This window comes from Pantherophis guttatus, chromosome 6, assembly GCF_059756535.1.
Source record: "Pantherophis guttatus breed Tessera chromosome 6, ASM5975653v1, whole genome shotgun sequence".
In the NCBI taxonomy this organism is placed as follows: Eukaryota; Metazoa; Chordata; class Lepidosauria; order Squamata; family Colubridae; genus Pantherophis; species Pantherophis guttatus.
Window position 1 is genome coordinate 94,580,209 of NC_142068.1, and position 27,051 is coordinate 94,607,259.

At 42.3% G+C, this 27,051-nt stretch overlaps 1 protein-coding gene and 1 long non-coding RNA gene across 11 annotated transcripts in view; one reads left to right on the forward strand and one right to left on the reverse strand.

Moving 5' to 3' along the window:
* Nucleotides 1-27,051, reverse strand: part of LDB3 (LIM domain binding 3) — a 176,387-nt gene that overhangs the window by 65,773 nt on the left and 83,563 nt on the right. For 5 of the 10 annotated variants that reach the window (XM_034435375.3, XM_034435376.3, XM_034435377.2 and 2 more), the window contains one exon: nt 780-949. In XM_034435375.3, coding sequence (XP_034291266.2) covers nt 780-949 — 170 coding nt within the window. Of the gene's footprint in view, nt 1-779; nt 950-10,220; nt 10,425-14,205; nt 14,229-27,051 lie in introns of all 10 variants that reach the window. The other 5 variants (XM_087872268.1, XM_087872271.1, XM_087872269.1 and 2 more) reach the window with 2 other exon arrangements.
* Nucleotides 20,799-26,443, forward strand: LOC148113194 (uncharacterized). The gene is made up of 2 exons (XR_015728476.1): nt 20,799-22,614; nt 24,071-26,443. It is a non-coding gene; the product is annotated as an uncharacterized LOC148113194 (long non-coding RNA).

Consider the following 27,051-nt stretch of genomic DNA (forward strand, 5'->3'; position numbering starts at 1 on the left):
AATGCCCTTTCAAACCTGGTAGTGATTTTCAGTGAATTACAAACAAAAGTGGCTGTTCCTTAAAAAACTGTAATTCAGCTTTTCTTTGAAACTGAGGATTTGCCTTCCTCCTCCCTTTCTTTATGATAATGAACCCTTCCCCCTTCCCGCCCCCCCTCTTCCAGTGGGGCTACAATAGCACTTCTGACTGACATCTTCAGGGACTTCTTGAAAATGTTGTATTGTCTTCATATTCTGTGATGGTGGGTCTATTTCTCTTGTGATAGTGATAGTGCGATAGTGTTCTCATTTCTGTTGTAAAGTAGTTCTGAATCACTAAATAAATATCTGGTTGTGAGACAAGATGTAAATATCACAGAGTACAGTCTGAAAAAGTATAATAAATTGGAGAGACAAAAATGCTCACCTAAGATTATTGCCCCTTAGAGTTAAGGATTCACCCAAAGGATTTTAATTTTATAACAGAGACCTGGAGGCCTAACCTAAAGAATACATCTGTCTGTCTGTCTGTCTGCTTGGCTGTCTCTCTCTTTCTCTCCATCCATCCCTATCTATCTATCTATCTATCTATCTATCTATCTATCTATCTATCTATCTATCTATCTCCTATCTATCATTAATTTCTCTCTCTCTCTCTCTTTGTATTTATCTATTTGTCTATCTATCTTTCTTTGTGTGTGTGTGTGTCTAAGCAAGCACCAACCACTGATACCCAACAGAATGAGGAGAAAGGAAGTTTTCCATGAAAGAGGCGAACTGGACATCCCAGCTGGACTTACTGTACTCAGTTCCTGTCATCTGAGCAAGGACTCGGAAGGACTTTGACTGCAAGTGGGAAGATCGGCGGCTCCAATCATCCAGCTCATCTTCAGACTTGTTTTGAGTTTTAAGCACAGCCTGATAGACTGGAGAGGCACTGTCTACATGAGGGTCTTTAACAGGAAGGTTACTGCAATGCAGAAAGTAACATGCACTGTAACATGGCTCATGAGATCGGCCCCGCCCTTCCCCAACATCCTTGCTGATGTTTAGCCTCAGATCCACAATGGCTTCTTCTTAGCCCCAGAAATGAAGTTGTTACTTGTGAAACAAGCAGATACAAGGAAGCCATGATGCAAAGTTGCCTTTCTCTTCACAGGAAGCATGGAGACTATTGTTATCTAGGACACGTATCACACCAAGAGAAGTAATCTGGACAGGATATTTCTTCATCACATTGGACAAGCAAAATTTACCAGTTTATTTATTTGCCCGGCTTGCAACTTTTGGAAATAGCTCAATCATCATAGCAGTTCAGAGAATGGCATAGGATTACTCATAATTCCAGGAAGTTGCTGACCTGTTTCCACTACTTAGACCAGAGGTCTTCAAAATTGGCAGCTTTAAGACTTGTGGACTTCAACTCCCAGAATTCTCCAGCCAGCATAGCATTGTGGACTTCAACTCCCAGAAAGCTGGAGAATTCTGGGAGTTGAAGTCCACAAGTCTTAAAGCTGCCAAGTTTGTAGACCTCAGACAATGACTGAGTCCAACATTGAAACTTTGGGAATACAGAATCCACACCTACGTTTTCCAGGAAAAAACCTGATCTTCCCAAAGCCTTTTCACCAAGAGAATGCTGCCTTAACAACCTCATCAGCTCCCTCCTCATTGGCATGGCTTGGAGTAGGAAGCGGTGATTTGAATACTGCATCTGACTGGCGTTTGGGAGGCCTTGACAATGAGTTCTATAATGAAAAGGCTTTCTGTTCTGACTACTCTTCTCTTCTTCTGATTGGTTTGTGAAGTCCCTATAACATGCATGCCCCATCATTGATCCAGTTAAGTGTGTTGTGTGGATAGGACTTCCATGTGACTGATAATGACGTTTCAGAATTTGCAGACCAGCAGAGATCACAGTGTGAAGCCACATCTATGTGAAACTGTCACTAGCATGTGGTCCTAAGAAACTGAATGGAATTATATGGAGTAGACTTTCTAGGGCTACATCTTTGTGGTGGCTTCATGGGCTGGGTATGGAGATTCAATGCCACGTCTCATTTCCTAATTCCCACTGTCCTTCTTGATCTTTGTTCTCCAGGGACAGTAACACGTTTCTTCTGCCACCTCCCCAATATATACTAGTCTCCCATTGCAACTGAACAACTGATCAGATGTACACCAAAACTCAGTCAGCTACTTCTGAAGTTCATAGCAAAAGCCAAAGGAGTCTGGCCAATATCCATGTTGGCTAGAAATTATAGCAGCTTAAATATAACACTTAGAAATCACAGAGGTAGGGGAACAATTGAATAATTTGAAAAACTGTTCTCAATAGTAGTATTTGCGCCAAGAAAGTATCATCAACCCACCCATAACAGTCTCAGGAGGACACATTGAATGACTTGAAGAAAAGGACCATGCCATCAAGCACACCTAGTGGAATAAGAAAGTCCGGGAAGCCTACAGATGTTGGTGAAGCCCCATCAACTGTAGTCAAGTTAGTTGATTGGTTGATGGGAATCATATCATAGTTCAACACCATCTGAAGAGTCAGAAGTCTTCTCCTCACATGTTTTGCTGGAGCTACCGTAGATATCTCATCTAGCATTCTGTTTATAACAGTGACCAAGCCAAATGTTTGTTGAAGCTCCCGAGCAGATAACGATTATGACAGAATTTGCCATATCATTTATCAGCATCACAGAGTCTTGTGAAATATTGGCTTTGAACAATGCTAATTCTTTGCTCCATGCATTTATCTAATCTGCCTTTAAACATCTCCTCACTTTGTGCTAACAAATATCTCAATTGTGTTCTCCTCAAGAGAACTTTGCTTTGTTTATTGTTGGCTTTTATTTTCTTAAAAGAATAATAGCCAACAATAGATGTCAGATAGTTCCCCATATTAACTATATCATTGACAGTTGATTACTTAAACAAGAGAGTTAATAATATCAGATGTTACATAGGAGGGGAAAAAGTCCATATACTTGATGCAAATAGTAGAATGCAGTTTAGAATTCTGGTCTGTGTATTGACGGTGCTAGCACCAGAAAATAGTTGTAGCTTACTCCATTAAAGCAAAAACCTATTACGATTGACAGAAAACCACAAAAATCTGAATGGAATTGTAATCAACTGAATCAACTGGAATCAACTGAATCTGTGAACATTAATCTTTCATAGGAGACATGGACACTACTTGGCTCAAACAGGCCTGCAAGGGAAGCTGTGAATTTAGAAGGAAAAAGGGAAAAAAAGAGGATTTCTTGTGAAGCACAAATGAAAGGAAAATGCTAATTTAAACAAAAAACACCCAGCTCAACAAATGAAAAAAAGAAGAAAAAAAAAGAGAGAGAAAGCACACAAAAGAAAAGCAAACTGTGTCAAAGGCTAGAGTGAAGGACACAATATGTTTAGTAATATATCCATGAAAATTCACATAAATGTTGTATTTGCCCAGAAAGAGATCTCTGGTGAAATTCTTGGGAAACTCATGGGACAAAAAAATAATAATTCTTGAATACAATCCAAGATGCAAGAAAACACAATGAATGTGTGTGTATCTCTAAGAACTGATCGTGAATCAAAACACCTCCTAAACACAAATAAGATTTGGTCCAGAGATGACCTTAAAGAAATGATGTGGGAATTATCCTTGGAATTGTGGATTTTTTTTATTTTTCCTTTCTCCATTAACTCCCTTTTGCTTGTTTTGATCAGGATTAAATGCAGACCTCAATCGTACTTAAAATAGATCCACTGAAATTAGTGGCGGACAAGGGGATTCATTCATCAGTACATTTAAGATTTGTGGATTTCAGAGAATCTTTTCTGAAGCAGCTCTGGTTCCACTACACGAATTTTACTTCTGTTACTAATATGTCATCCTACACGGATCTCCAAAATGCATTTATTGACTTACTCCGATTTATCTGCCACGACAGTCCAAAGACTGGGAATAGCTTTTGACCACATGTGAAATATGGAGAAATACAGTAAGAACCAAGTACAGAAATAATTTAAACCATAACTGTTACGTAATTGCAAGATTAATTTCCAGGATCTACAGCATATATCATGTCTGGCCACCAAGGGAGAATCAGTTGGCTAATGCTACCTGAGAGGACAATGTTTGTATCCCAGGAACCCAAATCTTTCTGGCAAGAGAGGAACTTATGAATGGCAGAACATTTTTGTCTACAATCTACACATCAGGTCTAAAGAGAAATTTCTCAGAAAGCTGCTCTATATGTGATTCTACTACTAGTGCAAATCTGAGGTGGCTTCCAACAACCACATGCAGATAAATCCTTTCATAATACACAAAGCTTAAACCAGCGAACCAACTCTCCATGCCCGTTGGGTGGTATATCACTGAAGCTACTGGAGTTTTGTAGGAATACGTGTTCCTTCTTGGGATCCATTATCCCAGTGGGCCGATATTTTAATCTAGTGTGATTAGCTCCTTGAGAAATATCTCTGAAGCATTGCCACCAAATATGGGCCCATTCAGATTTATGTAAATGACTGAAGGCTGAGTTACAACAACATCGGAAAAGATGCTTTATCACTTGTAAAGCACTTGCAGGCATCATAAAATCTCTCTCTCTCTCTCTCTCTCTCTCTCTCTCTCTCTCTCTCTCACACACACACACACACACACACACACACACACACACACACACACGGAGAGAGAAAGAGGGGGAGAGGGAGAGAGAGAGAGAGATACACACACAGAGAGAGACACACAGAGAGGCACATTGTAGGCATTTGACAATCAGCTCACATTTACAACTGGTTGCAGCATCCTTTGGTCACGTGACCATGATTTGCATCTTTTTAGCTAGTTTCCAATGTTTTTGGGTTTTTTTGCCAATTTCTGGGGGGAAAATACCCATTCTGGAGAAAGGATTTGGATTTACAACCTTGTTGTAATTTACTTAATGATCACTGTAAAAATGGTCCTGAAATTGGATCCAGACATGTGAGAACCTCGACTTATGACTCTTATGACTTAGAAGAGCCACGGTGGTGCAGTGGTTAGAGTGCAGTACTGCAGGCTACTTCTGCTGATCACCGGCTGCCAGCAGTTTGGCAGTTCGAATCTCACCAGGCTCAAGGTTTTCTCAGCCTTCCATACTTCCGAGGTGGATAAAATGAGGACCCAGATTGTTGGGGGCAATAGGCTGAACTCTGTAAACTGCTTAGAGAGGGCTGTAAAGCACTATAAAGCGGTATATAAGTCTAAGTGCTATTGCTATTGCTAGACTGAAATTCTGGTCCCAACTGCATTTGTAAATTGAGGATTATTTGTAGTCCCTCATCTCCCCAGTGTAGAGTGGATTAACCCAGAATGTACAGATGCTGAATTTATATAATACTTTCGCCATCAAAGATGGAAAATTGGCAGGTTGGACTTTGTTACTGTATTACTGGAATTAAATGCAGGGGGACAGTTGTGGTCTTATCCAAAAACGAAGGAACAAAACTATTTCCACAAACCCAAAGTGACAAAACCAGGATGTGATGTTGCTTTAAACTCTGATGAAATCATTTTGAAAATTTAGGTTAGTGTTGGGAGTTTGCATGCTTAATGCACCTCTAAAATAAACAAGCATTGAGAGAAGTGGATGATAAAGAACAAGAGGAGAAAATAACCTTGAATTTTTTCATTTTTTTCTCATTCTACAGAGGTGGGAAAATGCATCTATTTATGCCAGTGGAAATTCATGGTGAGTCATGTGTTCCAAACTCAAGAGAAAAGTGATGGGGATCCATAATTACATAATGCTGGGAGAAGCAATACGAATTAGTATAAGAAATCGGTGAAAACCCAAAGGAATGTGTCAGAAAGGAGGAAAAAAAGAAGAAAAGACATGGTTACCAGTAAAAAGAAGAATAAGGGAGTAAATTAACACTTTGCAACTGAAATAAGATGGCTAGACATATTATTATAGGTGCAAGAGCCACGTTGACTCTGGAGTCTCCAAAGTTTTCTAATTTATGCATAAAATAAAGGCGAGAAAGGTTGTGTAAGCAAAAATATACATTAGGAGGCCTCAACGGCGTTTTTTTTTTTCAAAAGGCAACTGGACTTCGTTTTTCCTTTTTGCTTCTCATCCAAGAAGTTTCTTCACTTCTTCATTTCAGCAGAACTGAAGAAGCTTCTTGGATGAGAAGCAAAACCTCTTCAAGGAAAAACAAAATCCAGTTGCCTTTTGAAAAAGCACCTTTGGAACAACCATGACTTGGATGACTGAGAGTCTCCATAGGATAGGATAGGATAGGATAGGATAGGATAGGATAGGATAGGATAGGATAGGATAGGATAGGATAGGATAGGATAGAATAGAATAGGATAGAATAGAATAGGAGCTGGAAGTGACCTTGGAGGTCTTCTAGTCCAGCCAAAGACATTCGTACCAATTAAGACTTTGCTTTCAGTACCAGAATTAATACAGTTAAGAACAATAACCCAACCCATTCAACCAACTATTCAATTTATTTTATTTTTATTTTTTGCAAAACCACCAATGATGTCACATATTAACCCAGGATCAATTCATATTAGCAATATTAATATTGATATTAACAATATCGTGGGCATGAAGCTCCCATGATCTGCCTTGGATTGCACTCCAGTTCTGAGACGCAAATGGCCCCATCCCTGATTTGAATAATTTTGCTATCTAGGACAGCAGCAAATCTGCCGATAGCTGTTTGCATGCAAATGCTGCGCGCGAGGAATACATGGCGGGAATGGAACACGGAATTGATTCCATCGCTGAGAAAGATGTTCCTTTCCATGCAAGTTAAGAGACAAATTGACTTTGTACTACACAGGAGGAGCCCTGGAGTATAAGCCTCTAAATTCATGCACAGCCAATGTGCATTTGCATCTATATAGACAGGCAGATATCTTTCTTTGACTCAAGCATTGTGAAATCTTGAGCAAAACTAATTACGATGTTCTGCTTGGGATAAAGCTCTAAATATATACACATCCTTTCTCCCAAATTACAGCGATTACTACAGTTTCCCCCCACCCTCCCCCAAAACCCTCACTCGGAGAAACATTCATGCTTCTGATTGTCCTTGAAAGAAAAATGTTCACAGAAGCGACATTAGCATTTGGTACTAAATTCGTTTCCCAAGGGCTGCATAATATCAACATTTTTGCTAAAACAGGACAAAAGGAAATAGAGACTAGGAAGTTTCTCAGCCTCAAAGGCACCGGAGACAACTCTTCCACATTGGTTGCAAGATGCACACATTTTTAAAATTGAAAGGAATAGTAAAGTTATACCGTTGCATAGTTGTTGCTACTGGCTATCCTCCTTTCTCCATGTCAAAAGTGAGAGGGAGGCCACATGAAAGGGAAGCTATGAAAGGGAAACCACTCAAGGAGACACAAAGTAGCTGCAGAGAAGAATGGATGGGTGGGTGGGTGGATGGATGGATGGATAGGTGGATGAGTGGGTGGAAGAAAGGATGTATGGATGGAAGAATTGATGGGAAGATGGATGGATGGATGATGGAAGAATGGATGGATAGATGAAAGGATAATGAATGGAAAAATGGATGAATGGATATTATTAGTCATATTTCTATGCAGCCCACTCTCCGAGGACTCTGGGCGGCTTACAACAATCGACAGTATACTAAATAGCATATTGCCCCCAACAATCTGGGTCCTCATTTTACCCACCTCGGAAGGATGGAAGGCTGAGTCAACCTTGAGCCGGTGAGATTTGATCCGCTGATCTGCTGAACTAGCAGTCAGCTGAAGTAGCTGCAGTACTGCACTCTAATCACTGCGCCACCTCGGCTCTAGATGGAAGAATAGAAGAATGGGTGGGAGGATGAATGGATGGAAGAATGGAAGAATGGATGGAAGAATGGATGGATGGATGGATGGATGGATGGAAAAATGTATGGATAGATGAAAGGATGGGTGAATGGAAGGATGGATGGATGGATGGATAGATGGAAGAATAGAAGAATGGGTGAGAGGATGAATAGATGGATGGATGGGAGGATGGATGGATGGGTGGATGAATGGATGGATGGAAGAATGGATGGATGGATAGATGAAAGGATGGGTGAATGGATGGATGAATGAAAGGATGGGTGAATGGATGGATGGATGGATAAATGGATAGATGAAAGAATGGATAAATAAAAGGCTGGATGAATGGGTGGAGATATCCAGAAATGCAGTGAAGAGAAATGGTGGAGATTTCCTTTCCATGGGTACTGGATAACCATCCCAAATAGAGAATAAATCTCGAGATAAGATGCTAAGAAAACGACCAAGGAAAGCACATGTGCACAATGGGTCTAAAATGTAAAATAAGCAGATCTGTTCATTTCATCGGAATGCCACAAAAACTTTCTTTGCTTTCCCAAAAAGCTTAGCTGTCAATAATGTTAGCTTTTATCTATCTTTAAACTTTAGATGCACATACGTGTTGGTTTAATGTCTAAGTTTGTTAATAGTCTGAGAAAATAAATAAACAGATATGCTAGTCTTGGCAATTGTAGTCTACAAAAGGATTGAGTTTTTTTTAAAAAAAACTTTTAGTATAACGGCTGTACTAGAATGCTAGAGAAATTTTATGGTTGGTTCTTGGCTGTTTTACTCTTACCTTACTTATGGGGACATTTTTATTGTTTTATATTTGAGGTCGTATAGCAGATGGTTATGTTTACATCACCCTGGGGAAAATTTAATTGTTCCCACAATGCCGCCATGTGTCTGCTCAGATTTGGCTGAGTACAAATCCAATAAATGAAAGAACATGTTATCAGAAAATGGGAGAGAGGAGCAATTTGTAACAAGGGAAGACAAAGAAGGCAGAACCTCATTTTTATGCCATGGCTCAGTCCCATCTTTTTGACTATTTCTGCAACTCCCTTGAACATAGGACATACAATAATATGAGTTGGAAGGGTCCTTGGATGTCATCTAGTTCAGCTCCTCCTCATGACAGGAGACCTTATATCTGGAAGCTTTCCTGGAGCCTGGGGAGGGCGAAAACAGCCTCCCCTGGCCATCCAGAGGCCCTCCAGAGGCCGGAAACAGCCTGTTTCCGGATTTCCAGTAGGTCCATTTTTTACCCTCTGGAGGCTCTGGAGGGTCCAGAGGCTTTCCTGGAGCCTCCAGGAGGGCAAAAACGGCCTGTTTCTGGACTTCTGGTAGGCCCGTTTTTCACCCTCCGGAGGGTCCGGAGGATCCAGAGGCTTTCCTAGAGCTTCTAGGATGGCAAAAACGGTCTCTCATGGCCCTCCAGGGGTGTTCCAGAGGCTGGAAACAGCCCATTTCTGGACTTCTGGTAAGCCCATTCTTCCCACTCCGGAAGGTCCAGAGGCTTTCCTGGAGCTTCTAGGCTGGCAAAAATGGTCTCTCCCTGCCCTCTGGAGGCCAGAAATGGCTTGTTTCCGGACTTCCGGTAGGCCAGAGCCTCCGCACGAGCCCTGTACTTACCTTGCATCCAAAACGGGCCGCGTGGAGACTTGTGGAAGGGGCAGGGCAGCATGCGCGGCAGAGACCTGAAAATCAGCTGGCCGGTGGGTGGCATGCATGCATATGTGGTGGAGCTGATCTAGGGCGACGGCTCACATGCCTGGAGAAATGGCTCGGGTGCCATAGGTTTGCCATCACGGCCCTATACTATTCTCACAAATGGTTTCCCAATCTCTTCTTGAAAACCTCCATTGAGGGCACACCTTCATCTTCTGAAGGAAAACCGTTCCACTGGTTAATTGTTCTCGCTATTCGGAAATTTCTCCTTAGTTCTAGGTTGCTTCTCTCTTTGATAAGTTGGAAACCCATCCTTCTGTTACTTCTTGTCCAGCCGTCAAGTGCTTTGTAGAATAGATCGACCCCCCCTCTTCTCTGTGACAGCCCTTCAAATATTGTAAAAATGTTCTTGTGTCACCCTTGACCCTTCTCTGTTGAATAGCTTTAGAAACACTGAGTGATGGACCCACTGCCCTGTTGGCATAGTTTTAGCAGGATATTTCAGAATGTTGGTGTTAGAGAAAGGAATGGAACAAGTAAGGTATCTTGCGAAACATCTGGAGATGCTTTCAAAGGATTTCCTCCCCCATGATGGTAGTAGCCAACCTGCTCCATCAACTTATCCCACCTCTGTTGCTTGGAATAACAGGAGGGAAGAATTGTAACACATACACACAAACAGTATGTACACACAGAAAGAAAAGGATCTTACCCAGCAAATTCACCACCCTGGGCCTGAGCTTGGCCTGCAATGGCGTCCATGATAGCATCTTGAGAATACATGCTGATGGGGGTGTTATATTGGGCATGAATGATGGTGGCTTTGCCCCCGGGACCTTTCACCTCTATGGGTTTATGCGTGGACAAAGCAGAATCCTTTAGGACGTTGGGGTTGAAACGTTCCACATACTCCGTGCTGGGATGGAGGAAGTGAGGAATCAGGAAGTACGGAGATGGGGGGGAAAAAGAAGGAATGATGAAAAGATTAAGGAGGGGGGAAGGAAAAGATTTAGGAGCACAGTGGAATATTTTCACACACACACAAACACAGACAGACGCACTGCTTTGCATTTGATTGCAGGCAAGAAGAGTAGCGTTCAACAAAGAGTAACAATGCAACTTTTCTCAGAAATGCATCTGATGCTCTTCTAACTGAAACATAATTGAATCATGAATTATCTGCTTTGATTTAATTCATGTTAGATGGCTTGTCTCTGCTGGCTCAGGAATAGCTAAATGATTCCCCCTGTCCTCAAAGGTGGACTTGGGGAATCTCTGGATTTGACGGCAGAAGTTCAATCCTGGATAGTAGCGTCAGCCCCTTGAGGCAGGCTAAACCAGGAAACAAACACCGCAAACAGTGCTAGAAGCTACTTTATGGATCTGGGCTACAAGAAAATCTTGTGAGTTTTTCTTTTCTTCACTCTGATGCCAAAGAGAGCCAAGTGAGTTGGTTTGGGATGTCTTCTACAAGCTTTTCTTGGATGTAGTGGATATTTTTGTAGTGCCTGATTATGTTCTTCAAAGCTATCTCAAGACTCGGGTGGACGTAGTAAAGTCATTAAATGGCCCTCTATATCAGGGGTCTCCAACCTTGGTAACTTTAAGCCTGGCGGACTTCAACTCCCAATTCTGGGAGTTGAAGTCCGCCAGGCTTAAAGTTACCAAGGTTGGAGACTCCTGTTCTATATAATGTATGTGGTCTAAGATTCAGTAGATGGCAGCAGAGAGAAGCAGAAAACTCTTTATGGCCGACTAGTGGTCTTTGTGGGGGTTTGCATCTGAGATTCGTTCTTACAGATTATAGCAGATTGATTTTTCTTCGTGTGGAATTTCAAAAAATTGGAAGTTTTGTCTTGCCAGACTGGCATTTAGCAAGACCGTCTGAGGCCCACCAAACACAATATCCAAACACAAATTGCAGCAATGTGCATAAATAAAGCCTGTGGGTTTTTATGGATTTAGAGCCGTATGATAAGAGAAACCAGCACCGATGTCTTCAGAGCTGCCCAAGGGTGGGAACAGCGGTGAAATCTGAACCGGTTTACTACCAGTTTTCTGGCCGCGCATGTGTGCCATGTGTCAAACATGCGCTGTGTGTGTGCATGCCCAGTGCGCGCCAAATGCAAGCTGCGCACACGCACGCGTCCCAAAAGGGGGCTTGGGAAGGTAAGAAGAACAGTGCAGAGGGGAGGGTGTGATCAGCTGTGCCACGCGATCGTGGGAACCTTTTAAAAAACTTTTTAAAAGCATTTTTTTTACTACCGGCTCTGGCGAATAGGTAGTAAAAAAGGCTTTTAAAAGGTAAAAAAAGGCTCCGATGATCACAGCTGTGCTGTGCGATCATCGGAACTTTTTTTTACCTTTTAAAAACATTTTTTTTACTACAGGCTCCGGCGAATAGGTAATTAACAAAATGCTTTAAAAAAGTAAAAAAAAGGCTCCAGCGATCGCGCGGCACAGCTGTGATCGTTGAAGCCTTTTTTTTTTACTTTTTTTTTTTCACCCAAACCGGTAGTAAAAAATGCTTTTAAAATATTTTAAAAAAAGACTCTGACAATCAACTGAGTGACACACAATCGTTGGAACTTTTTTTTTTTTTTTTACTTTTTAAAGCATTTTTTTACTACCGGTTCGGGTGAATAGGTAGTAAAAAAAATACTTCTAAAAAGTAAAAAAAAAAAAAGGCTTCAATGATCACAGCTGTGCCAGAACCGGTAGTAAAAAAAAATGCTTAAAAAATTTTTTTAAAAAGTTCCGATGATCGCATGTCACTCAGCTGATCATCGGAACTTTTTTTTGTTTTTTTTACATTTTTTACTACCGGTTTGGGCGAATGGGCCCGAACTGGTAGCATTTCACCCCTGGATGGGAAGTCTTTAAGGAGACACCTTTGCTCAGCAGAATGAGGTCTTGACTCCAAAAACAATGGTGGCGCAGCAGACTAAAGCACTGTTAAGTAACACCAGCTGCCTGCAATTACTGCGAGTTCAAATCTCACCAGGCTCAAGGCTGACTCAGCCTTCCATCCTTTCGAGGTAGGAAAACTGAGGACCCAGATTGTGGGGGCAATAAGCTGACTTTGTGTAAAAAGAACACCGCTTGGGGGAGGCGAAAGCCCTACTAAGCAGGTATATACAAAAAAGTATGAAGGCTATTGCTTAACGCATTGTAAGCTGCCCTGAGTCTCCGGAAAAGGGCGGCATATAAATCGAACCAAATAAATAAATAAATAAATAAATAAATAAATAAATAAATAAATAAATAAATAAATAAATAAATAAATAAATACATGCACTTCAGCAAAATGACACTCAAGGCAAGAAGAACTTCAACATGCGCTGAAGTCTAAAGCAACACATTTACAGAAATTGATTGGAGCCAAAGCAGATCAGCCTCCTCACAATGCACCTCACAAACTGAAGCACCACCACACTCTTTGCCAAGGGCACTGATTTTTGCAGCTGTTACAAGACCCTTTGATTAGTTGGCCCTCTTTTTCCCCCTGCCCAGATGCATGGGAGGAATGGAAGCCATCGACTCCCACAGAGGTAGGATGGCAACCTATGATCACCCAGCTCTGAGTTTTGTAGTTTTCTGAGTCCCTTCCGCTAAAACTCTGACCACAGAGCTTCCTTCCCTTTTAGGGGGAAAGAAAACCCCTAATATTTATCTTGAAGTTCTAAAAAGATTCTGCATCATACCAAAAAACCCCCCACAAAGCAGGGGTGAAATGTAAAATTTGTTACTACCGGTTCTGTGGGCGTGGCTTGGTGGTGGGCGGTAATGTGACTGGGTGGGCTTGGCCAACTTTTTTTTTTTAACTTTTCAAAGCATTTTTTCTAATGCTTTGAAAAGCCTCTGGCGATCAGGCAACTCAGCTGGGATCGTCAGAGACTTTTCAAAACATTTTTTTTTACCACCTCTTCGGCCAAGAGGTTGCAGAAAAAAATGCTTTGAAAAGCCTCTGAGGATCCCAGCTGAGCCGCACAATCATCAGAGGCTTTTTTTTTTTACTTTTAAAAGCATTTTTTCGTCGGAAGAGGTTGTAGAAAAAATGCTTTGAAAAGTAAAAAAAAAAAAAGCGTCTGATGATCATGCGGCTCAGCTGGGCATGATGGTGGTGGTGGGGGAGGGGGGGAGCAAGGATTTTTACTACCGGTTCTCCGAACCACTCACCACTATCGCTACCGGATCAGGCAATCTGGTCCAAACCGGGAGCATTTCACCCCTGCCACAAAGTAATTTTCCCATGCTCCTCTCCACACCAGCTTTACTCCCTACTGGTATCCTTAGTGAGGCTTTTGGTCTTGAAAGATTCACAGGAGTTGCACAGGAAGATTCCATCTATAGATTATTGTTTCATAGATCATCAAATCTTGGAGCTCATGGAGACGCCCAAGGACCTTCTAGAAATCAGAATGTTCTTCTGGAAACATGTTTTGGATGAAAAAGGCCCTTCCAGACAAAGGAATACATTGGCAATGAATTCTGGCCAAAATGTTTCCTAAATTAGGTTTATCCTTGGAACAGACCCTGGGGGAATGCCCTCTTGATATGATGCCGGACACCTCAATAAGCTGTTAAAGAACATTCCATTTGCAAGCAGATGGAACAGGAGCACAAAGGACCAGAAACATGCTGTTTCAAGAAAATGGACATCGCCACTTAACACTGACACACTCTTGAATACTAACTTGGTCACAGGATTGGTTACGACCTAGAGGAAAGAAAGAAAGAAAAAAGATAAGATTTCCACATGTTTCTTTAACAGGAAGAGATACAGAGGAATTAAGCAGGCATCTAAGTCTTTTGGAATGAATGAAAGAAAGAAAGAAAGAAAGAAAGAAAGAAAGAAAGAAAGAAAGAAAGAAGAGGGAGGGAAAGAAACAGAGTAAGAAAGAAATGTAGGAAGGAAAGAAGGGAAAGAAAGAAACAGAAAGAGAGAGAGAAAGAGAGAGAGAGGAAGGAAGGAAGGAAGGAAAGGAAAGAAGCAGAGAAAGAGAGAGAAAGAAAGAAAGAAAGAAGAGGGAGGGAAAGAAACAGAGAGTAAGAAAGAAATGTAGGAAGGAAAGAAGGGAAAGAAAGAAACAGAAAGAGAGAGAGAGAAAGAAAGAGAGAGAGGAAGGAAGGGTGGAAGGAAGGAAAAGAAAGAAGCAGAGAAAGAAAGAAAGAAAGAAAGAAAGAAAGAAAGAAAGAAAAAGAAAGAAAGAAAGAAAGAAAGAAAGAAAGAAAGAAAGAAAGAAAGAAAGAATGTGATGAAGAGAAAGAAATATAGGGACCAGAACGTATCCACTTGAATTTGTAGAGTTGCAATAACATTTGGCCAAACCTGTGCATTGCTAGATATATTTCTGCCTTTGATATGAAATGGTCTCTGAGAACAGTGCATGATTCAAAGCAATGAAAATACTAAATATTCTGGGACTGAATATGCTTTCTCAAGCCCCTACCCTTTCCTATAGATGGACTACAACTAGCCGAACATACAGCTTGTTTGCACAAGAGCAACGCTTGAGTCAAAACCCCAGAAATCTGCCCCACAATATAGCGAATCCTGGAGGAAGGTATGGAGGTAGGAGAGACCCAAGTCTCCTATTGCAGGGGTCTCCAACCTTGGCAACTTTAAGATTTGTGGACTTCGACTCCCAGAGTTCCTCAGCCAGCAAAGCTTTCTTCCAAATTTATCTTTTTAGCCTCCCAGTACAATCCTAAAATTTCCCATCCAAGTGCTGATCAAGGGTGACCCTGCTTAGCTTCATCAAGCTCCACCATGGTTGACGGGGTGCTGCATTCGCTGTGACAGATACATATGCTAAATTGATGTCTACAATCTTGGCTGGAGGAACATGAAAATAAAGAGGGACCATTGCTCTTCTCCAAACATCTCACACTTACAGCTCTACTGTTAGCACTTTTTTTTTGGGTGGGGCGGAAATATCAAAAATTGCCATTGCCAAAAGATTTCAAACCTCCAGTTTAATCTTTCTTGAGACCCCACAACACCTTTAACTCTTAAATAATCACTATAATTTTAATATGTAGCATTTAGAGCACTGGCCCCCAACTTTTTGGACACCAGGGACAGATTCCACGGAGAAAGTTTTTTTTGTGGAGTGGAAGGGGTGGTTTTGCATGCTGCCTGCATCCCATGGATGGGGCTTCACTTGTTTGCGTGGCCTGGTTGGTGGCATGCTGTGGACTGGTGCTGGTTTGTGGATTGGGGATTGGGGAACTCTGATTTAGAGGACTTTACATCAATGATAAATCAATACAACCAGAAAATGCATTGGTCAAAATAACCATGAGTGTAAGAACAGCTTTAAAATAAAATGCATGATTTTAAAATTTGTCGAAATAAACTTCTACGCTTCTTCTATCTATCTAGCTCAGGGGTCAGCAACCTGCGGCTCTGGAGCCGCATGTGGCTCTTTCACCTCTCTGCTGCGGCTCTCTGTCACTCAAAATATGAGTCACAACCGCCAATGTGCGATACCCGTCAGCACGCAATTTATTGAGCTTTTCAACCCCCGGTAGGCCAACCATGGATAAACCCAAGAAAAGAAAAGTTTCAGAAGAAAACAGAACATTTAATTCAACTACATATGCTAGTTTTGTGGCTGCTCAAGAAATAGTCAGGCACGGGAAGGGTTTTGTGGCTCCCGGTGTTTTCTTTTCTGTGGGAAACGGGTCCAAATGGCTCTTCAAGTGTTTAAGGTTGCAGACCCCTGACCTAGCTTAAGGAAATCAAGAGCAAGACTATCTTGGGGCTTTACAAGATAAGACAGGTTCTTCAAACTGAACCTTGAAACAAATATGCAGTCAATTCAATAGAAACAAAATCAGAGCTGACCACCGTTTGCTAATCTAAAGTATTTTTTACTATGTCAGGGTTTATAAGTTATTTTTAATTGCCAGTCTACAAGACAACATTGAGAGAAATTCTGTCTCATTTGTGTTTGCTCTGTCTTCTTTAAGCATTAAGCTACAGGGATCTTAAGGACAGGGATGGGTTAAAAGAAATGTTAATATATGCTAAAGAAATCTTAACACACATTCAAAGAGACACTTAACTCTTTGGTTCTTCACGTCAAATGTGCAGATCCATAATCCAGATCAAGCTAAGTAGCAGTGGGACCATAAGATTAAAAATCCCCTCTGATTTCTTGCTGCTTAATTTCTGCAAGTGGCTCTTTCTTTACAGGCACAGGGGTTTCTATTCTATTTTATCTGTAAAGACTCACCATGGATAAATGGTGTATAAATTAACCTTAAGAGTTGACAAATGTGCCAATCCAGTAAGAGATTATGTAAAAAATAATCTCTGGAAACTGTCCGATTCTACTTTGGATACAGCACACGTATGTGAAGATTTAGCATTCCGAAAAAGAGATTAATGCTGAGAAAGGTGGAAGCAAAGAAAGAAAGAGGATGATGAAGATAGGGGTTTCTATTACTGTGACAATGATTGAAACATTGTGCCTCCTGATAGAACAATTTATGGAGAAAAATCTGATTGCTAGGGAATTAAAAAAATAACTTGATGGTGTATAATCAGTCAATATGACAACTGTCATCACTTGGCCTCCAGGAGAACCTCAAGCCCTACAACCATTCTTCAGAGCGCCTGTAATCCCACCTACAATATGCTGTATGGACAGATCTTCTCTATCCTGAGTGGATTCAGATTTAGTTTGCTCCTTTCTGAGCTGCACTCGATACCAGGCTCAAGATCCATGACTTCTCCTGCATCCAGTGAGAAGGAATGCTGGATCTGATCCATAACATCCATGACATCTCCCTGCAAACTTCCAGGTGACCTTTTCCAGCAGTTTTATTTAGCAGCTGAATGCGCGCGAGAGAAGGTGAGTGCCCCTTGGGTCAAAAGTCCGTGCAGATACCCAGAGCCACCTTTTCGTATCAACTGACTGAAAGAGGATCCTGGAGAGACCTGATCCTATAACCCAGCCCTGCCAGATGTAGCAGAAAGATGCCATGGTTAATGGATCAAGCAACGCTGAGAAGCTCAGGTGACACAAGAATCCATGTCCCTCTTCCAACGTAGAGGCGTCCGAGAAACCATGGTGGATAATTCAGTTTCCACACTTGGCTGAAACCCCGAAGGAGAATCAATCTAATTAATGACCACATTTTGAAATTTGACCACCGCTGACCAGGGGATTTGGATGATGGATTTCTAAAACTTAATAAGCGGTCTGCTCCCGTGAAACAGCCCCAGGTGAGCACCCGAAGTGAATTTCAATAATTATGTTAAATGGGTGACTCCTTGAACCACTTCTGAGGAGCATTTCACACCTCAAATGAATTTTTTCCACCGGGTCACACCGAGAAGGAAAGTGTAACCACCCAAGTTCTCTGATGAGATCTTCTATTAGTATGTGCTTGACCAATTTATGTTAGTCACAGTTTTAAGGTCCCTGCTTTTCAAAGATGTTGGTGCTTATATCATGGGCCAGTAAGATAAAGGTAAAGGTTCCCCTTGCACATATGTGCTAGTCGTTCCCGACTCTAGGGGACGGTGCTCGTCTCCTTTTCAAAGCCGAAGAGCCAGCACTGTCTGAAGACATCTCCGTGGTCATATGGCCGGCGTGACTAAGTGCCAAAGGCGCAAGGAATGCTGTTACCTTCCCACCAAAGGTGGTCCCTATTTTTCTACTTGCATTTTTTACCTGCTTTTGAACTGCTAGGTTGGCAGAAGCTGGGACAAGTAACGGGAGCTCACCCCATTTATTTAGGCCAAGTAGCCCTAAATAAAATCTGGGTTAGTAGAAATCAGCCATACTGTAGCTTTATTTCCAGCCAGCTGCAAGGAACATCCTGGCTGGACTCAAAGTTATCTTATCAACCCACAGGGGACAGGACATTCTGCTACAGAGAGGCAAATATCTCCGGATTAACATTATGCACAATTTATTCAAGAGTTCTTTTGTCAGCCCATCTTGACCATAAGATATGACAGATCAATGCACAGAAATGCTGATTTCTCTGAACTTCCTTGCCCTAGCTCAGGGGTCAGCAACCTGTGGCTCCGGAGCCACATGTGGCTCTTTGGGCCCTCTATTGTGGCTCCCTGTCAGGTGATCCCACCACTGGCTGGCCCCGCCCCTCGCCCTTCCCTCCCAGTCACTCCTCACCTGGCCTGAGAAGGTAAGGGCGATGGCGGGGAATGGAGAAGCGGCCAGGGCAGAGACAGAGAGATACGGAAAGAGGGGGAGAGAAGGAGACATAGAGAGATACAGAGAGAGGGGGAGGTAGAGAGGTAGAGAGGGAGGGAGGGAGGGAAGGGAGAGAGAAATATGTCAAAAGGATTTTGTGGTTCCCGGTGTTTTTTAACTGGTTCTCTGCCCTAATGACTGGCTGGGTGGGCGTGGCTGGGGGTGTGTCATGTGACTGGTGGAAGTGAGTGACATCGAGTTGGCCACACCCAGCTAGGTTTTGTGGCTCCCAGTGTTTTCTTTTCTTTGGGAAAAGGGGCCAAATGGCTCTTTGAGTATTTAAGCTTGCAGACCCCTGCCCTAGCTCTAATGGGAAAACCAGGATTGGGGTGTTGGGGGGTAGGGGAACTTGTCATGCAGCAAGCCAGGTTTTCTTGCAGCTTCATCAGGAAAGCAACGTTCCCCCCCCTCGCATCCAAATATATCTCCCTGTTACAGAAACTCAGAAAGATATATTAGGAACAAGTTGTACAGTAGTAAGTAAGCAGATGAGCGGTTCTATATCCATATTTAGGAATGCAGAGGACAGCTGGGTGTCTGCTTACGGAGAAACAGTCAATGCAAGAGTATCGTTTTCTGTAGCCGTTGCTATTGGCTGATTTAAGCCTTTGGGCAATGCTTATGCAGGTAAGACAACGCTTGCAAGGAAGCCTTTAAAGATATATCCTTGGATTCCAGAGGAGAAACCCAGCCTCCATGATATCTGTCTGGGGTTTCAGTAAATCCCACGGAGAAAATGTGACACTGCCTCAGTTATGGCCAGAGGGTCTTTGTAATCACTTAAAAGTAACCAGATCTCAAGACGATAGGAAATATTTGTTTTAAAATATTAAAATGAAGACATGGACTTCAACGGATAGTTAGAACTGCAGAAAAAACAATTGCTATCAACCTGCCTTCCATTGGGGACCTGTATACTGCACGAGTCAAAAAGAGGACTGTGAAAATATCTATAGAACCTTTGCATTCTAAACATGAATTGTTTCAACCTCAAAACAATGTTATAGGACACTGCACACCAGAACAACAAGACACAAGGACAGTTTTTCCCCGAATGCCATCACTCTGCTTAACAACTAATTCCCACAACACTGTCAAATAATTTACTAAGACTGTATTACTATTATTCTTCTCTTCCTTCCTAGTACCTATCTCTTCCCACTTATGGCTATATCCATGTTGCTTGTATCTTTACAACTTATATTGTTTTTATTGTTTCCTAGTATGATTTGACTGTTTATTAGTATCCTATGACTATCATTAAGTGTTGTATCTTATGATTCTTGATGAATATTTTTTATTTTTTCTTTATGTACTCTGAGAGCATATGCACCAAAGACAAATACCTTGTGTGTCCAATCACACTTGGCCAATAAAGAATTCTATTCTATTCTATTCCTGGAAAATACAAGGAAGCTGAGATCTTGTGTCTAGGTTTTTCAATCTTTCTTTTGTTTCTACTGAAGTTCAGTTACTCCATGCAATTTATACTCTAGGTTTACCGGGAAAGCTCATTTCCTCTTGAGCCAGGCTAAGATTCGATATTGGGATAAAACTCAAATATTAGAAATCCAAATCTTTGGTCAAGACAGAAGTGCCTCTCCCGTGCCAAGGTGCTGAAATGACAAACGGTATTTGACGTAGGTACAGAATTGTAGAAGGGCAAACTGACCCTAAACAGATACATTCTGTTGTTTAATGTTTATTGCATCCCAAATGTCATGCATATCCCTGGATAAGGGGTGCTGCTTCCTTATTGCCCTTGAGGCGTCTTCTAGCCTCTTATCTCCTTTTGTTATGTCTTGAGCTCCGGAGCTGAAAGCCTGAGCCTGTGGGAACCATGCTGTTATGTCTTTCCTAGAGATAGATTAAAGGGTAACTTCTACGTGTGAAATGTTGTACTCTTCGTAATAACTTTGTCTTTATACTGTATAAATATCTGGTTGAAATCATCCATCTGGGTTCAAACTTTTGGGGTCTTCGGACTGTTTGAACCTTTGCGCAAATAAAAACTCTTTCCTGCACTGAAGAGCTTGTCCTAGTCCATCATTTTTCCTACAACAGCTGGCGACGCCGCCGGGACTGGGTACAAGGCGATATTTCGCTGAGGACCGTTTTGACCCCTCGGGACCATCGGGAGGTCGCTCCTGAACATTCTCCAGGCGCCACAGAGATACATCTCTGGGAGACAGCCGCGATAACCCGGTGGGCCCGACGGTGCTCTGATCGAGTCCAAGAACCCTGCGGTACAGGAAAGGTGGTCTGAACAAATTCCTGGCCAGGAATCTACGGAGTGGGAACGTTTTAAGTAAGTATATTGTAAAAGAATTGTACCTGCTTCATTTGAAAGCAGAAGGAGGGAATTGATCACTCCCTCGGACTCGGGGTAGGCTACCCTAATGAAGTCCATGTCAGGTTGTGTGGGTGGTTAAGCCGTCGCATTTCTCATTAGTGGCTGTGAGTTTCCGGGGCTATGAGTCGACGGCAGTGTGGTAGAAGGGATGGGGTTCAGAGCGTGCCAAATACTCCGTTGGCATGCATGTTAAAAGGTTTTGACAAGTATTTTAGCAACCCTTCCTATCTGAAAGGATCAAAGGATCAATTAAAATTCTTATGTAAATATGTGTGGCCACAAAGGGAGATGGGCTGACCCCCTCCCCCTCAGGGATGGTTAAAGGAAGAAACAGTGGATAAGTTGTGGGGAGTGATTGTAGTGAATCAGGATAAATATCCTGATCAATTTCAATATATTGATCAATGGGTGAGAGTCCTGTTGAAAAAAAGCTGAGGATTTATTGCAATGTAGGGCTGAAACAGTTGGGTTATGTGTATCTGAGCAGGCAGGAAAAGTAAGGGGGCTGCTGGAGGGAGCGGAGGAGGAAATCAGAGGCGTATGAGTGATCCTGGCGTGAAGTCAAAAGTCAGGGGGAGTCATTCGCCTAGAGGTAGCAGTCAGAGTGAGGGAGGGGATGATGATGATGAGGAAGAGGAGGAAGATTTGGAGGCTGTGGGGGCTGTAGGTGGAGAAGAAAGAGCAGGAGGCACGGATGAATAAAAAGGCTAGTTTGTTGGTAGGAGAACTGCGAAGTGGGATGCAAGGGGGTTTTTCTCCCCCCCCTTCCTTTGAAGGGGAGAAAGAGGAAAAGAGATGCTTTTAAAACTTTTTTTCTCCTTTCTGGTGTTTGTCTTGTTTTTTTAACAAAATAGGCTGTACACCGCCCTGAGTCTTTTGGGAGAAGGGTGGTATAAAAATAAAATTATTTGGGAAAAAGGAATTACTTGGGAAAAGGAATGCCCAAGACAGATGGTGAGAAGTTGAGGGATGAGAAGAGCAGATTTTGGGTCAGGGATGCGTGGGCAGTTTGCAGGAAGAAGGGGAGAGTATTGGATTGGCAGACATGGTGTGGTCAGATTGAAGGGGACCAGGCTTGGGAGAACCCCCGCCTGAGCCGTTGGTTACAATGAGGATAGGGGGCCAGCAGACAACATTTTTAGTGGATACAGGAGCAGGTAGATCAGTTGTAAATAAGTAAATTGCAGCTCCTGGATCACGTAAAATCCAGGTCCAGGGGGTATCAGGGCAAGCCATGGGGCGGCAGGTCTTGAAATCAGAGATGTGTGATTTTAAGGAAGCTGAAATCCAGCATGAATTTTTGTACATTTCTGAGTGCCCTATTCCATTGCTAGGCAGGGATATGCTGAGCAAATTAGGGGCAACAATTTCTTTTGATGAAGATAGTCAGAGAATGACCATAAGGCATTCTCCGGAGGAGATTTGGAAGTTGTTTGATGTGCGCTGAGGATAACCTGCCGGGTTTTGCAGCTCGCCACCCTCCAGTGGGGGTGGAACTAAAACCTGGAGTGGAGTCTGTGAGTATGAGGCAGCGTCCCGTTTTTTGGGGAAGCTATTTGTGCTATTTATGAAAGCATTCAGAGATTTGGAGGCGGGGTTTTTGGTGCTTATTTAGTCCTCCTGGAATACTCCAATTATCCCAATTAAACAGTTAGATGGGTCTTACAGCCCGGGGCACGGTAACTTTACACCCGGCCGTGTTGAATCCATATACCCTGTTAAGTTTAATTCCACCCCGGGCTGAGTGGTTTTCTGTTATTGATTTAAGGGATGCATTCTTTACAATTCCCATTCACCCCATAAGCCAGCCACTGTTTGCATTTTGAGTGGGAGAATCCTTACACAGGAATGAAAATGCAATATACTGGGACTCGGCTGTCTCGGGGATTTAAGAACTCCCCCGCATTGTTTGGAATAGCGGTAGCTAGAGACTTACAGTATTATGTGCCTCAACAACCAGGAGACACAATACTGTAATATGTTGATGATGTTTGGATCAACAGGACTGACAGAGGATTTATGATGGGAGAATACTAAGATGAATACACGATGATGTTAGATTTGTTACTAGAGTGTGGTTATTGGGTAGCAAGAAAGAAAGCTCAATTGGTGAAAAGGAAAGTTAGATATTTGGGATACAATATAAGGGTTATCGAGCTTTAGGACCAGAGCAGGAAAAGGGCGGTCCTAATGCTGGTAGAACCCTGAACAAAAAGACAACTGAGAAGCTTTTTAGGACTAGCTAGCTTTTGCTGTAATTGGATGGGGAGGGGGCCGAAAAGCTGGCCCCACTGTTTGAAGGTGCTGGCTGCAAGTGCAGAATTGATTCAGAATTGTAATAAACTTACTTTTTCTTGTCCTATACTCATGCACTCCCCTCATGAGGAGCAGTCTGTGTTGGATACTAAGGGACATTTGTGGATTAGTGGGCAAAGGCTGACAAAATATCATGCAATTAGGAGTGAGAATCCACAGGTGTGTCTGGTGGTGTCTAACCGATTAAATCCAGCAACTTTGTTGCATACGGAGTCTGTTTCTGAGTATGATTGTTTACAGGTATTGGAGGTTTATTCCACCCGACCATGTAAATATGGTAAAATAAGGTAAATATGTATGTTAGGTGGCCTGATTTAGGTCATAAAGGGGGGGGGGGTTGGAATATGGAGATGGTACAAGAACTTAATAAGCAAATTGAGAGATTCCAACAATATGTGATGGAATAAGTACCCCCTAGATTAGTAACTTAATGTCACTCATTTGAACCTGGGGACCAGGTGGAAGATGGAAGGGATCTTTTATTGGTATTATGACTTCTCCACTTGCTATTAAGATTGCAGAATCAAAATCATGGATCCATCGGACATGAGTCAAGGCAGCAGCTGACACTGGCTGGAAAGTGTCCGTGGATGAACAACATCCAACAAAACTGACATTTGAATATGTTTAAAGAAAGCTTTTGTATTCTATATATAGGTTACCTTGATGTATATCTGCTGATGTAACCCGCTGTAAGCTAAAAAGAGGATGGAGCACCTGCTCTCTTGGATTGGTCCGGAACTTGGATCCTGACAAGAGATTGGAGATCATTGCGGATCCATGTGGGAGGCAAATTGGGTGTGGGCACTTTGAGTAATTGGGGTAGTAGCTTTATTGATTATTGTGTTTTACAGATATAAGCAATGGTTTTGTGGACAACCAGGGCCCATTTGATTTCTCAGTCGTTCCGATTCCTAATATTTCCCCAACCGGCTGCGGAGTGTGAACCTCTTACAGATGAAAGAAGTCCCTGCTTAGGACACCCTGGAAGCTGCCTTTTGATGCAAAAGAACGGAAAAGAGAATTTTCTTTAAATGTGTTGGTTTTGTAATTGTGGGTGTGAGTGTTGTTGTTGCACTCACTGTATTGATTGTGTTTTATGTATAAGCTGTAAGGTAGAGTGGGACGTGAAAATTATAGAGGAGGTGCTAGTATATTATTTGGTAATAAATCCTGAACCCTTGTAATATTATCTGAAATGGAAAAGCTGCATATACCTGAAATTCCTAGTCATGTAACAAATACCTTTGTCAAATTAGCCGAAGACATAGCCCACACTCTGAATGTATCGAATTGTTTTGTTGGTGGAGGAACTAACATGGGAGAAAAATGGCCGTGGGAAGCTCAAGGAATTAAATTATTCCAAAATATTAGAAATGGATCAGAAAGGTAATCTGTCATATAATAAGGGTAAGGATGGAGACTGGACCTTGACTACTAGTCTGGTAGGGAATGTTTGTTTTTGGAGAAAAATTGTGCCAGGCTGTCATCAGGTGGGAAACCTCATATGTACAGGAAAATGGGAAAGTAAGGTATGGTGGTCAGGAGCTAATGCCACAGAGGGAACTGATGAAAGGGCCCTGTTTAAAGTAAACGGGTTATCCTTTTTAAAGGATCCAGATAATCAGACCCTTGAATGGCTGGCTCCTGATGGACTATACTGGATATGTGGTAAGATGGCATATGGGGTTCTACCAAAATCTTGGTGTGGAGCTTGGGTCCTGGGAATAATTGGACCAGGATTTTTTTTTTTTTGCTTCCCCTTAAAACCCGACAGGTGTTAGGTGTCCCGGTATATGATGAGGTGGGAAATTTAAGACAGAGAAGACATGTAGATACATCAGCAATAAGGAAAGTTAGGGTTGGAGGTAACCAACGTAGTTGGGGAAGTGAAGAATGGCCTGCAGAACGAATTATTGAGGTTTATGGACCGGCTACATGGGCGGAAGATGGCATGTATGGCTATCGGACCCCTATATACATTCTGAACGGTTTAATTCATCTGCAAGTTGTGGTTGAAATCATCACCAACGAAACTGTAAAAGGTCTTACTCAATTAGCTAGGGAAAGTGTCAAATCAAGGACATATATTATGCAGAATAGGTTAGCTTTAGATTATTTGTTAGCCAAGGAAGGAGGGGTATGTGGACTAATTGCTGTATAGAAGTTGATGAAAGCGGAAAGGTTATTAAGGAAATAATAGACAAAATGGTTAAAATAGCTCATGTGTCAGTCCAGACTTGGAAAGGCCTTAATTTACAGGATATGTTTTCAGGATGGTGGCCAAAGTTACCTGGCCTGCAGGCCATCTTTGGCCTGGTAGGATTAATAGCTGCAAGGGTGTCTTTTTCTCCCGTGTATTTTACCTCTGTTTGTTAAACTATCTCTAAAAGTCTATCCTTGCTGGTGGAACGTAAGACAACTGCTCAGGTGATGGCTACGTGGGATTACAAACGGCTCCAGCAGGAAGAGGACCTATGGTGTGACTCGTCTGGATAAACAGATGAGTCACAAAGGGGGGTATGAGCCAGGCTAAGATTCGATATTGGGATAAAACTCAAATATTAGAAATCCAAATCTTTGGTCAAGACAGAAGTGCCTCTCCCGTGCCAAGGTGCTGAAATGACAAACGGTATTTGACGTAGGTACAGAATTGTAGAAGGGCAAACTGACCCTAAACAGATACATTCTGTTGTTTAATGTTTATTGCATCCCAAATGTCATGCATATCCCTGGATAAGGGGTGCTGCTTCCTTATTGCCCTTGAGGCGTCTTCTAGCCTCTTATCTCCTTTTGTTATGTCTTGAGCTCCGGAGCTGAAAGCCTGAGCCTGTGGGAACCATGCTGTTATGTCTTTCCTAGAGATAGATTAAAGGGTAACTTCTACGTGTGAAATGTTGTACTCTTCGTAATAACTTTGTCTTTATACTGTATAAATATCTGGTTGAAATCATCCATCTGGGTTCAAACTTTTGGGGTCTTCGGACTGTTTGAACCTTTGCGCAAATAAAAACTCTTTCCTGCACTGAAGAGCTTGTCCTAGTCCGTCATTTTTCCTACAACACTCTCATTTGTCACAGTTTAGCACAAGCAAGTAATTTATCTCTGGGACTGATCCTAGGAAGCAACCATCTCCTCTGCCATGCCATGCTATGCCATGCCATGCCACCAAGCATCTCCTTTGAGGAACTCCTGGTAGAACATAGGAGCCACTAAGTTTTCCAAACGTTGGAAATGAAAATCTCCAGCCAGTCCATCAACTCCAGTAGTAATGGGAGCCAAAAACAAGAAAGAGAAGGAAATTCCAGAAAGATTATTCATCAATATGCACACACCTCCAGTCATTCAGGTATCCTATGCATTCTCCTAAATAGTACCAATTATGCAGAGTTTAGAATGCCAGCATGTTCTTAAGTTGCTGGTGGCCTTCAGATATGGTGAACCTAAGCCCACCCACACATCCAATCCTCCAAAGCTGGAGGACCCCAGATTAGAGAAACTGTCACAGTCTTTCGTACTTGGGACCATAGGCAACCTATCTTCAAAGGTGATTTCTCTAGTTCTAATCTCAGCAACTTCTCGTGTTGTCATTCTGAGAAGATGCCAAGGGCACCCATGCGGGTGGCTTTTGCATCAGA